This window comes from Nipponia nippon, unplaced genomic scaffold (assembly GCF_047370975.1).
Source record: "Nipponia nippon isolate SJK-2023a ecotype South Korea unplaced genomic scaffold, ASM4737097v1 scaffold_4, whole genome shotgun sequence".
NCBI lineage: Eukaryota > Metazoa > Chordata > Aves > Pelecaniformes > Threskiornithidae > Nipponia > Nipponia nippon.
This window is the reverse complement of record NW_028262358.1, coordinates 64,717,003-64,730,134: the sequence shown is the minus strand read 5'-3', so window position 1 is coordinate 64,730,134 and position 13,132 is coordinate 64,717,003. Positions and strand designations below refer to the sequence as shown.

The 13,132-nt window shown below is 41.8% G+C and overlaps 1 protein-coding gene across 4 annotated transcripts in view; it reads right to left on the bottom strand.

Moving 5' to 3' along the window:
• The window catches only part of STX7 (syntaxin 7), a 35,000-nt gene that overhangs the window by 21,448 nt on the left and 420 nt on the right, over positions 1-13,132 (bottom strand). Inside the window, exons 2-3 of one of the 4 annotated variants that reach the window (XM_087776844.1) lie at positions 9,068-9,164; positions 5,409-5,562 (exon numbers count right to left, since the gene is read on the bottom strand). In XM_087776844.1, the coding sequence (XP_087632970.1) occupies positions 5,409-5,490 (82 nt within the window). In that variant the 5' untranslated portion in view covers positions 5,491-5,562; positions 9,068-9,164. Of the gene's footprint in view, positions 1-5,408; positions 5,563-9,067; positions 9,168-12,908; positions 13,083-13,132 lie in introns of those variants that run through there. The other 3 variants (XM_087776845.1, XM_087776846.1, XM_087776843.1) reach the window with 3 other exon arrangements.

The window sequence follows — 13,132 nt, the reverse complement described above, 5'->3', positions numbered from 1 at the left end:
ACTGAATTTTATTTTATTTGTAGTATCTTGCAGTATGCAGAGCATATGTTTCTCCAGCTGGGCTGATTTTCAGTGTGCATGAACAAGTCAAATCCTCTATCACTGACCTTGCCAATACTGAGCAAGGGCAGATTATGCCATTCTTACTGACTTTGCAGCTACCACTGCGCAAAATCCTGCCACGACCTTTATAAACTGGAGGAGTTGGGAAGGGAGAGGTAGGGAGGGAATATGAATGCCTCACTTCAGTTGGCGTAGGTTCTGTAACTAATTACAGTTTGCAAACCAGAACTTCTCTAAAACTCAAAGACTGGGTGTACTTTATCAACGCCAGGCTTTGTTCTGTGTTCCCAAGCAAAAGGCAGTGTTCTAAACTGCTTCTAAACCAACAGCTCCCAAAGCCTGGCTTAAGGTGCCAGCGGAGACATGATAGTTATCTGTCTAGCCTGTATCCTTCTGGCTTTTCTTCAGGGATTGCACTGAGTGACATATTTGGTAGCTACAAAGAAAATATTAGGAGCAAAGCAAAAAGAAAGGCATACAAGTCTGCTTCCTCAGTGCTTCCTCTGCTTCCTCCCACCCACACATGGGAGACAGACTTGAGAAGTAGTATGTGGGGGGAGGAAAAACCACGGCTGGTTACTTCTTCTTGCACAGTTCCTGTCAGAGACACGAGTCAAATCTTTCCAGCTGAGTAGAAGAGGCCCCTACTCCTCTAACCATATCCTTCCTACTCTTAAAACTGTGGAGTTGTCCCTGTAGATGAATGCAACTCCCATTCTGCTCCCTCTTGGGAACATCTTTTTAAACAAAATGCTTTCCCTCTTTTTGCTACACACAGCGAATCAGTTCTTTAAAATGCAGAAAACTGTTAGATTTCAAAGAACTGCTCCCCCTCACCTTCACAGTTGTAAGAAGTCTGAAATTAACATTTTAAAGCTTTTAAATTAGGCTTTTTGTTTGCTTTACTTATTCTACTTTAATCTTTCCATTTGTTGAAAGATCAGATTTCCTCTTGTACAATTTGCTACATGCTCTTCAAGAAGAGGAGGAGAAAAAAAAAAGAAAAAAAAATCATAATATGGACTCAATGCTCTCATCCTACTAGGCATATCCCTAGTATGGTAAATGAACATGCCTGGTAGAAATACAGGTTTGTAAGCAGGCAGGCCTTGTTTTATCACAAAGAAATATTTTTTGCTAGCTCATCTAGTTTCTGTGCATCACACTCATTCCTTGTCTACCCAGTTGCTGTAGACGAGTGACCAACAGGAAATATTTGACGGAAATACTGAAGGAAGGCATTGAGATTTCTCTCAAGTTAATAGCAGCTGCCATTAAGCTGCCACATAAGTGAGAGTGCAACCTATGAAACCCAGTTCTGGAACTACTGCTCCTTCAGTAAACACTGATTAAAACACTTTGATAATAGGTTCTCCATCTGCAAAGCCGAGACAGGTTGGAGCTCTACACCCTGCATCATTCCTTATATTCGGTTCTCCATATTCCTGTACTTCATATTCAGAAGGGACAAACCTCAACCACCTTTAAATTCAGATTTTAAAAGTCCAACACAATGCGTATCATCTAGATTTTATAATCAGATATAAGATAGGCCTGGAATGAGACTTCCAGTTACATTAGACCAGATTCCAGACAGACAGACTTTCAAACCCTAATCATAAGTTGCGTCCTAGTAACACAGAAACTTGGCAGCTGCCTAAACCTAAGAGGTGCCAAAGCTCATTATACACTACTTTGGTTTTATTTTTTAGATCTGAAGGTTCCCTAGCTGTTCTCAGATCTGCTTCTCATCACTGTTGACACAGACCCGAAACCAAACCAGCGAGACACAGCTCGCAGGCATCGCAGACCTCACAGAGGCTCAGCACACAACACTGCAGCTCACTCAAGCACACGTGCTTCGGGCTCCCCAGGTTTTACAGCACTGCTCAAACAGAGTCACAGGGATTCTCTAAAAACACTAGGAGTGAGTCTGAGAGCCAAACTCTCCCTCTCCTGCCTGAGGCCCGCTGCTCTGCATTGGATGTCAAGAAGAGCCTTACGTTTTGCAAGTCCAGCTGCTCAGTGGAACATTTTTAACAAAAGGCACGGAGAAACGCTCCGCAGAATAGCTCCCTAAATCTCAGCTCAGAGATGTCACTGCTAAGCAAAACATGAGTTTCAGGCTGAGGAAAGTCGACTCCATTCCCTAAGTGTTGCTAAGTGATATTATAATCACTTATTTCTGCAGAAATGCTGGAAATGGAAAACAGAGCACGGATCCTTGTTTGAAGAACAGCTGAACCAACCTTCTTTTCACAGAATGCTCTGGGGTTTGCAATCCCAAACACATATAGGTGCCCTCCTGGCTTAAGTTTCCAAAAGAGCTCAGAGTGCAGACAGCAGTGTATGCTGCTTCCTATTAGCTATCTCAATTATATCTTCAAGGTCCGAAAAATGTCCCACCAACACCCTCTCCCCCAAAGAAAGTCAAACAGCCCACTACAGATAGCATTTACTGTAGCAGTTCACCTGCGGTTTCAGGCAAGGCAAAAGCAATTTACAACTCTTAACACATCTTCAACATAACAAATCAACTGCATGATTGGATCAACAGATCAATAAAATCTGTTCCTTAAAGTTAAAAGGGTACTGAGCTAACCCAGCTGTTACCCGATACAAATACAGGTCCTCTCCATTACCACAGAACAACTCAAACCAACAAGAATACGATCTTGCAACTGATTTAATTCCTGAAGTAGTATGCTAAACCAGCATAGAGATGAGCTTTGCTTGTCAATCTGTAACAGTGGGCTACATGAACTAGGAAAGAAGGGAGGTAAGGATCACAAGTATTAATACAACAGCAGCATCATGTGGATGCATTATGAAATGTGAGGTATTTAATATATGTATTTTATCTTGTATATGCATGGCATATTAAAAACAGTTAATCAAGAACCAGATCAAATTTATTACTTGGAGGGGGGGTGTGATATAATTCAACCTTGAAGAAATATTACAGTAAAGATTGTTGTTCTGACCAATGCTACTTCCTATAAAACTCTGGTGCATTATGAAATCTCGGCAGCAGAGTGTTGTCTAATCTAATTAAGGAAGTTCTTCTGCATTTCTCCCACAAGTTAAAGGGCCAGCTTCTAGCTGGAAGAGCCAGCTTCCTTTCAACTAATCTGTATCTCATCTATATCTCTGTAGTTGTATTCACAGTTTGCTTCATGTTAACAGAAGCGTGAATTAGTTTTGAGGGACCTCCTGAAATGTTTTGGTAACCTGAAACAAAACTCTCTTACTCTATTAATCTCACTCTGAAAACCAGAATACCTACACAACTCCAGGTTAGCCAAGATTTCAAATGTGTTGACACGTATCACAAATGCTAAGCATTTCTGGACAGAAGTGCAAAATCAAGTCAACGGCTTAGAAGTAAAAGCATGGATTTAGGGTCAAGATTCCCGTTTCTCTCCCCCTCCCTCCCTAACCGAGATCATAAACTGCAGTCTAAGAGACACCTGCTGAACAGCTGACTAGCTCTGTAGGTCCCTAAGCTTGCAGGTTCCTCCCCATTTGACCTGGAAGTTCCTGCAGCTCACACCTTCCAACAGAAAGCTGGACAGATACTACACACGGGAACAAAACAGCTACAAAAGTGTACATAAGCCCTTAGAGAGCTCAGTCCAGGAAACGTGTTCAGCATGCCCATAGGATCCAGACTCTCACAAGATCTACCGGAGGAGAACGGACTACAAGAGTAACTGAGTGGTTACAGTGCAGTCCGATCTACAGAAAAGCGAGGGATGGAATCCAGTGGTGTACCTGCCAGTCCTAGAAAAGTGCTTGGCTGGAACTTTTGAAGGCAAAGCTCCTGTTTCTGAAACCATGCAGCAGTAGGGCTAAGAGAGATTTGGACTTGGGTCTTGGAAAGGCAGAAGCACCTGTCTATTGCTCAGACTTTAGCCATCTAAATTTTAAAAAGGAAAGGAGAGCAGGATTGCAGGTAGCCCCTGTGGCATGTCTCCTTCTATCTAAGCCTAGGCAGCTTGCTTTTAGTACGCCTTGTTTGTCACAAGGGGAGGGGAAACACAGCAGAAGCAAGAGAGGAGATGGAAGAGGCAGGATGAGACTAAGGACTCGCCAAGTCCAGCAGAAGATGGTTAATCATGTTCAGCGACTGTCTTCACAATGCTCCAGTTTCAACCACTGATTTCACTTTACGTGTTCACCTGACAACCGAGACTTATTTTTTACATCTTGGAGCCTCGGGGTCTGTCACAAGTTGGCAGGTGTCTCTGGAAGACCAAGTTAGAAACCGTAAGACTGAGTGAATTCACTGAGCAGATTTTAGCAAATAAAGCATAAGGGCTTTTACAGAGCCAGTTTGTTAATTTTAGATTGAGGAAATACAACCGTGATGTACAGAAACTTTGCAATAAAGCAAAACTGCCATTTTTCTTCCTGTCTATTGAGAGTCAAAGAATTTCTTTCTGGAAGAAAATACAAAATGTAGCTGAAAAAGTAGGCAAAAGCTCAATCTGTGCCATTAATCTGTGCTACAAATACCAACTTCTAAAACTTGTCTTGCAAAACAAAGATCAAAGTGTTAATTAAAACTGACATACTTAACTGATCAGAACTCATTTGAAGTTTTAACAATAAAATACCCATTTCTGCATGCACATTGCATCCTGCACACCACTAAAAACATGCATGCCAAAACCTAGCCATATGCTGTTCACGGCTAGCTCCCTTCTGATGAACAGTGTACTTCGTGTAATTTGTGAGATCAAGTTGTATTTGCTTTATATATACACACACACACTAAAAACGTAACAGAAAATGGGGCGAAAGGGAGAAGGACTGAAAACCCCAGCAGCCTAACTTACCTCTAACTTGAGCACCCCTGTTATGTGGCTAAAAAAATTAGGTGGCATGAATCTAAGCACAGGTATATTAAACTTGCACAATCTTATTTACAACTCTGATATGTACTTCGAAGGGCAAGCTGCAAGGCCACGGCTTCCATCCCTGCTAAACAATTCAAGCTCCAGCAAATATTTGACGCAATCCTTGCTCAGCAAACATCTCGACCTACCATCTTAAGGTGCCACATAACTTGCCAGGACAAAACTGGCTTATTGCCAGCAGCCATCTTACTAATTATTTATTCATTTCGTGAATACTGAGTGATACTATACTTCCCCAGGATAGATCACACTTAACCATACATACGAAGGACTGGATCTGCTGTGTGATGTGCCACAAACCTGTCAAATGAGCAGGTGAAGTCAAAGAGTGAATTCCCATGAATGAATCTGAGAAACTAACCTTGGCTGGGGGGCACCACCATTATTAAAGTTTTATATAAAACATGCATAAATGCAACTTACAGCATTGTGTGATCTTCTGGATGTTAGAAGTTATGCGTTGGGCTAGTTGATTGGGATCCCCAAAACCTGCACCGTACGACATGGCTGAGTAGATTCGCTGTCAAGTTCATCCACGATGAGAACAAGTCAGACAGTCTCCACCGATTAAGGACACCTAAAACCCCGTCGCCAGAAAACAAAGTTATGTCTTGGTCATTGGTTTACAAAGGTCTTCATCATCTTAAAGAAGAATACATAGGAAAAGATTAAAGAAAACTCCATATACTAGGGTTTACCCTCTCCAAAACCACAGTACTTCAAAGACAGAATTTAAGGGAACGCTTTCTTAAAAAAGTATTAAATAAGAATATGACAATCTTTTTGAATTTCCTACAATAACTCTTACTATTGAGATTCTTAGTAATACACATGGCTTAAGATCTGCAATTACTCTACAGCAGCTACATCACAGAAACTACATCCTTTGTCAAACTTCTTACATGTTCTTCCTACTGTAAGTAAAGAAAAAGTATGCATTTTCATTTGTTGTCATACCAGAAAAAAGCTGTACGTTTAATCTGTCAATGCCAAATCCTCTGATGAACTATGACCCAAACCAATTATATGGTTATTTCCATACCGTGAACCACCCATCCCACCAATACAACCTAGAATATATAAACCACTGGAAAAAAAACCCAGCAGACATCACACAAGATATCAGAATGAAGGAGACACCCAGTTCCCTCTAAACACCAATCATTTGTAACAACTCCAGTTTTAGTTGTAATCCAGTTTCATCTGAATCCTATGAATTGCCACTTTATCCTGTTTCAGCTGCTGTGTTTCTCAGTATGAACTCATTTTTCAACAACTTGGGTATGCAAGTGCATTTTTACGGGTGTTTTTTGCACCCAGAACTATCACATCTTACCCCAAAAGGTCAAAATCCGACAACACAAATACACTTGCCCTAAAAGCGCACATATACAATCATGAAGCATGTAACTACTAGAGATGTCTTAGCCTGCTTTCCATCCGTACAGACCAAATTTCAGCAAAAGCTCAAAGATACTCTAAATTAACAAGACATAGCTTAGGATACATATGTAAATCAAAACTGGCCATTTATCTGTTCTGCAGTGAGAATGCAGACTAATCAAGCATACGTGCATCCAACACCATCCCACAATTTCATCCAGGCTGTGCTTAGTCTTTTCTACTCTCCTGCACATCACCTTCACCGGTTCAAAACTTTAACCTCACCAGTTGCCTGCACTTCCACTGTTCAACCCAAACCACATGCCTTCCAAGCAATGTCCTCTTCTGCTGGCCTGCCAGCTTCTGGTTAACAGACACTGCTAAAACTCAATTTCAGGGAGAGAGAGAAAGCCCATTTAAATGAAAAGGCCAACTGATTTGTCAGGTGTGATACCAGCTGTGCTACAGTATGCAAACTCAAGTCCTTATGAACTTTTAAAAAAAAAAAAAAACAACAATTAACAGTCCTTGTTGCCAAGTTATTATTTTCTTTCACCTTCGGAAATGCCTGTATTAATACAGCACAGCAACACCCTGGTTGTTTTAAAACATGACTGTTTTCCTATCTCTCTGATATGAAATGCTCTCCAGTGGAGCTGGCAAGACATTGCTCTGGTCAGACACATCCCAGCAGAACTTTACTAGGGATGCCTGCTGCCCTGCAGGTTACATTACCTATGCCGGATGAACAGGCTGCTGCTACCGTGAAGACAAACCCTGCACGATTTTGAAGTGGCTGCTGCACCAGGGTCCCAAACCCTGCTTGGAATCTTCAGGCCCTGAAGTATCCCCTAGTAATGAACAACCGGGTGGCAGATGAGGCAACAGGGAATGCATTTGCACTCTTCGACATACTTGCTGCACAACTGCCCACGAGTCATGCTAGCTCTCTGCAATATTGTTTCCTGTCTTTGTCTGTACCACATGCAGATTCAAGTTATTTTGGGTCACAGACTAAAATCTGAAGTCAGTCACTCAGCCAGCCTAACTCTGACTTATCTGGTCCAAGGCTGGCATAACAACCCTTGATCTTTTTGGAAGCTCTACACAATATTGCAGTGAATTTGTATTGTAAGACCAAACCCATGCAAACTTTATAGCGAATAAGTGGTTCTGTGCCTTGGTGCATTGACTAAGTAAGGAAATTCTATCAATTTAGCAGAAAACAGAATCCTAGGCATAAAATCCAAAGAAACAACCTAAAAGAAGTTAGTTTGAAACCAAAGATTTCTCAGACTGTTGACATTGTTTGTTTCTTTTAAAAGTTATGACTATTTCTAGACACCTTAGTAGCATGCTAACTACAGTGCTAGCACCCGCTAAAAATGCTTTTTAGTTAAATATTATATTTAATGTTAAAAGTTAAACATTAATATGCAGCTGCTCGGGAGAAGAGACAGCAAAAGACCAAATTACCTTGTGTAGAAAGGCTACAGAACTGACTGAAATAGCCCTTCACGATTGTTTGTTCTCCCCTCATATTTGTATTCACCAGACAGCTGCCTGTAACACTGTTCTCAGCAACAGCATTACAATCAAGAGCTACACACAGAATATTTCATCCAAGTCTTGACAAAAGCAGTGACTTTCTTTTTTTGTCTCGAAAATTTCTACAGCTAACTGTATCTTCAAACAAGTTACACTGCACTATACTGACAAATGTACAGCTTGTACTATATATAAGACTTTGAGCTTTTCCACTTTCTAGCTACATAGTTGGGCAGCCAAACACAACACAAAATGAGAGGATGTTCAGATGAGAGATTGCAAAGTCCACAGGATATAGTTTAGCTTTTTGTCTGCACATGTAGATCTCTCTAATTGTTAATACAATTCTTTGTATCAACACACATATTTCAATTGAGATTTATAGTAAATTTGTAGGATAGCATAAATGCACAGCTGTTTTACTCCATACGAATTCTTCCACCAGCAATGCTATTCCCGAGCATGTTGATAACACAGGTTAGTGACAGGGTAAGCTACTGGTCTGGGAACAGACAGCAAGAAAGGTAAGGGGTCAGCCATCAGCTCTCATCACTTCCCAATCTTCACCACAAACTCCCCAAGTCAAGAAAAAACAAACAGAACAGTCCAAAGAGAAAGAAAATTTTGTATTTGTTTATTATTATTTTTTCAACAGCAAGCGTGAACTTCTGCCTCATCCTAGTTCTCACAGCAACATGGGCGTCTGAACTGAATGAACACCCTACTTCCACGCGCACACCCTTTGCTTGTTAGTGCTGAGTTACTCAAACTCCTCTGCAAACACAGATAGCTGAGCCCTTGGGAAGTCAATGGGAGTGTTGCTAATGGCTTTGACAAGGTCAGGGTTTCAACCACCAGGAAACAAAAAAAGACCCAGGCACCAAGCATTTCCTTCCATATCAAGGTGACAGAAGCATTCATCAAGACTCTGAATTTCCATAGGAGTTACCCATTTTCACTTTCACAGCATTTAACAACTCTGTCCTGATGTACTTGGGTATTACTGCCTGCATAAATTTTAAAATGGGGAAGTTAATAATCAGCTGCAGTTGAGAGAAGCACACTTTGCATTCAAACTGGAAGAGAGCTGCATCTGTGGTAGTCTTCAGTTCCTCTAAAAGTTTCAGTTGGGTGTGAGCTTTTGATTGTACCTTTTATCTTCCGCTCAACATCTCTGTCTTGGAACGGGAGTACACCTAGTGGCAACTCTGCTTGTCAAGCTGCTGAAGAAAGTCCAAAGAACTGAGTCTACTGGCAAAAATGAAAAAAGAAACAGAACACTTCAACACTCACTGAAGCAAGACCTTTCTGTACATACATAAAGTTTAAAGAATTCAAAGGATTGCTGTACATTTATCCTAATTTCTTTGTTACCTGGTTCCTGCATCACACATACCCAAGCAAAAAAATGAACCTTAGTTACCAACTTGTTTTCTAGAAAGGTGTTTGTCAGGAATGGAAAAAAAAATCCACTTTTCCCTTGGCTGTTTCAAGTCAGATCACTACGGAATGCAGAGACAAGAAAGTGGGAACTCCACAACTGAGCAGCTCCCCAGTGCCATTCTTGAAAGCTCCATCAGGACAAAATGATGTAACGTGACAAGCGCAGCGCATGTTAGATCTCAGCAGCAGTCACCTATCTATCTTGCAGACTCCAGTCAGCTACAGTTAATAAGCACCTAACCTATTTTGTATTTTCTCATTTAGATATTCTAAGAGTTTTTCTTTTCCTATAAATCTAGCCCATATACCTTAGGATAAGAATCCTTAAGCAATAATTTTACTGTTTAAGCAATATTTTAGCATCAGGACCTAGAAATGTTTACATGGATCCTTAACTTTCAGAAAGGAAAAAGTACATGCTGCATTCCATAGAAATGCTTGAAAATTTAAATCCGATCTGAATTAGGATTTTATGCCTTTAACTATTCAGAGACAAGTCATGGGGCTTTCTTCTATGTGATTATTTTTTTTTCTAAATAAAGGTCACAGAAACAAAGCTTCTTCCAAACAACTCCTAAATGTGACTTCCTCTGTAAACTACTGCCAAAAAAAAGTGCAAAATCCTTCAAGCAGGGTGAAAACACAGGCAAAAATGATGAACTGCTGAAAGACTTAGGCAAAAAAAAATTGCAGCCAGCCACAATGTTAGCTACAGAAAATTTGTATGATGGCGACAGCCATGATCAGTAAGATTTCTGCAATATAACATTGCTCAATCTATTTCACCTCAGTAGGTTTTACCACCCAAATACTGAGATGATACAAGCTGCACCTACAGAGTGACTCTGGCACCTACCTAAGGCAACCGAAAACACATTACCATCTTCAGGCAGCATCTGCTGACTTTAGCAGTAACTTTGCAGCAGGTAAAATTAATCTTTTTCTAAAAAAAAAAAAAAAGCAGCTCTTGGAATAAAGGGGCAGTCTGTATGCTGTAAGATAAGTACTCCTTACTACAGCACCTGAGGGATTCTCATAACAGACTCATAGCAATTGACTTAGTAATACACAGGTAAGCACTAAATCTGCTGCTATTTTCTCTAGTGGGGACGAGGGAGGTTAAGTTTTTTCTGGATTTATCTATTTTTTCCCCTTAGGCTAAAATATTTAGAGACAGAGATCATATTTTCCACTTTGTGCTTTTACAGCTCCTAAAGTGCTGGAATCCTGGTCCACAAAGGCAGGCTGGGGGCTTCCATAATACAAAACCAACTATGAAGCATAATAAACATACAAACAAAATAGCAGTAAAATTAATTCCTTCCTGTCTTCTTAAAAGAAGAAAAACAAACAAACAAAAAAAAACCCAAACAACTTTTCCGGATTTTCTTTTATCATCTAGTTTCAGGTAGCAGTCAAACTTAAATCCACACAGGGTAGGGAAAAGCAAGCAAAGTTTATTTAAAACTTTTTTTGCTTTAACGCAGCAACACTAACATAAAAGATGTCAAAAGGTAATTTTCTATGCCACTCTACCCAGTTCCCTCAGCCTTGCCATATTCGTCATTCTGAAACATACCAAAACCAAGCTTACATTGTGTAACGGCTAGAAGTATTTTTTTTAGAAAGGAAAAAAAAAAAAATTAGATTGTGCCACTGGTCAGTGTTTCAGTCATTTTCCCTAGAGATGATTCTGTCCAACAAAGATGTAATTTAAAGCGGTGGCATTTAGAACTGCCCAGTGTGGAAAGCTAAATTACAGAAGCCTGAAATACTATCAGGCCTAATGCATCATCAACGCTCAGCATACATGGCTAAAAAAAAAGAATATAGAATCATAGAATTGTTTAGGTTGGAAAAGATCTTTAAGATCATCAAGTCCAACTGTTAACCTAGCACTGCCAAGTCCAACACTAAACCATGTCCCTAAGCACCACATCTACACGTCTTTTCAATATCTCCAGGGATGGGGAGTCAACTGCTTCCCTGGGCAGCCTGTTCCAGTGCCTGACCACCCTTTCAGTGAAGAAGTTTTTCCTAATGTCCAACCTGGCGCCTGCCCTGGCGCAACTTGAGGCCGTTTCCTCTTGTCCTGCTGCTTGTTACTCAGGAGAAGAGACCGACCCCCACCTCGCTATAACCTCCTTTCAGGTAGTTGTAGAGAGTGATAAGGTCTCCCCTCAGCCTCCTCTTCTCCAAGCTAAACAACCCCAGCTCCCTCAGCCGCTCCTCGTAAGACTTGTGCTCTAGACCCTTCACCAGCTTCATTGCCCTCCTCTGGACACGCTCCAGCACCTCGATGTCCTTCTTGTAGTGAGGGGCCCAAAACTGAACACAGTACTCGAGGTGCGGCCTCACCAGTGCCGAGTACAGAGGGATGAATATGCTTATCATTGTCTGATTCATCCACGCCGATATTTATAATGAACTAGGTGAAAGAAACACATAGCTTTCACATGCCTAACAGAGCATACTAGTTCTCGGGGAGATGCCTTAAGCAAGGGAATTATGTTTCCTAGGAGCACAAAAGGCATTTAGAGGCCTGACGATGAAGCAGGAAGAGGAAAATGAATGCTGGGTACTGGAACTATTGGGGAGGGGAAGGAACAGGAAGGCTGAAAATGGACCTTTGATGACCATTTTGAAGCGCCAAGTTTCTTGTGCTGCTGGTAGACAAACAACGTCTCACAGGAAAATGGAGATGGACCAGGACTACAGGACATCTCGTGTGCTACGTGTTCTCACCCAAATCTCCCTAACAGCAGCTTTTTCATTTTGAACCAAATGTTCAGACCAAGTACAGGGAGGGAGAAGTTACCTTTGCACAAAATCTGATTGCACTGGATGACGAGTTTCTCTGAGGCCTACCAGGATGCTAATGACTACATACAGCTCATGGTCCCTTTTTTTCTCTCCCCCCCTGCCCTCCAAAGAGTTTCATTTCAATTTAAGCCACCAAGAAGAGTGCTACTTAATATTCTGATACAAGACTACAAGAGATGTCTTCATGAAGGGAACACAAACACATTTTATAACAATGCCACCATCTAGCATCGCTATCTTCTAATTGTAACATATTTTAACTTTTTTTTCCTCCTCTTTTCCTTCTTTTCTATAAACAGCACTTGCACAAAACCCCAAGCTCCAAGCAGAAAGGCTGCACTGCCGGCAAAGCACACGCCTGGACGATGATCAGTGAGGAGGGCTCCACTCGCCCCGCTGGCACGGCTCTCCGCCTTTGCACGGGTTGTTCATCAGCAGAGGGGGTCACAACACATGAGCACGTCGCTTCTGGCAATAACTATCCTGGGATTTTATCACTGACGTTCAATTAAGATGCAGTGCCTTGCATTTCATGCAACGCAGAGTGAAACCTTCCACTTCCTTCTACAGTAACAAGAAGTGCCCACCGCTGATGCAGCGGCGAGTGGTTCACCAGGAAAGCAGTGGTAACGGCAGGCCAGCGGCCTGCCACGCCAGGCCTGGGCCCGCTACGTACATACGTGACTTTTATAATCTCCCTTCCTCCTGCTGACATGCTTTGCCCACCTCGGATCCACAAGAGCACAGAGAGGTGACACAGCGGAGGTGACCATCTGACCCCGCGAGTCGACGCAAGCTGCTGTAGAACATCAGCTGTAGGCCCCGAGTCTCTCCTTGGTGCATCACGGTCGGCATCAAGCCCAAAGCCACGACGTCGGGGGGTGTCACGGGGAGGGGTGTGGGGGACCAGGGCTGGTGGTGACACAACCGACCGCACTGCAACACCGCGG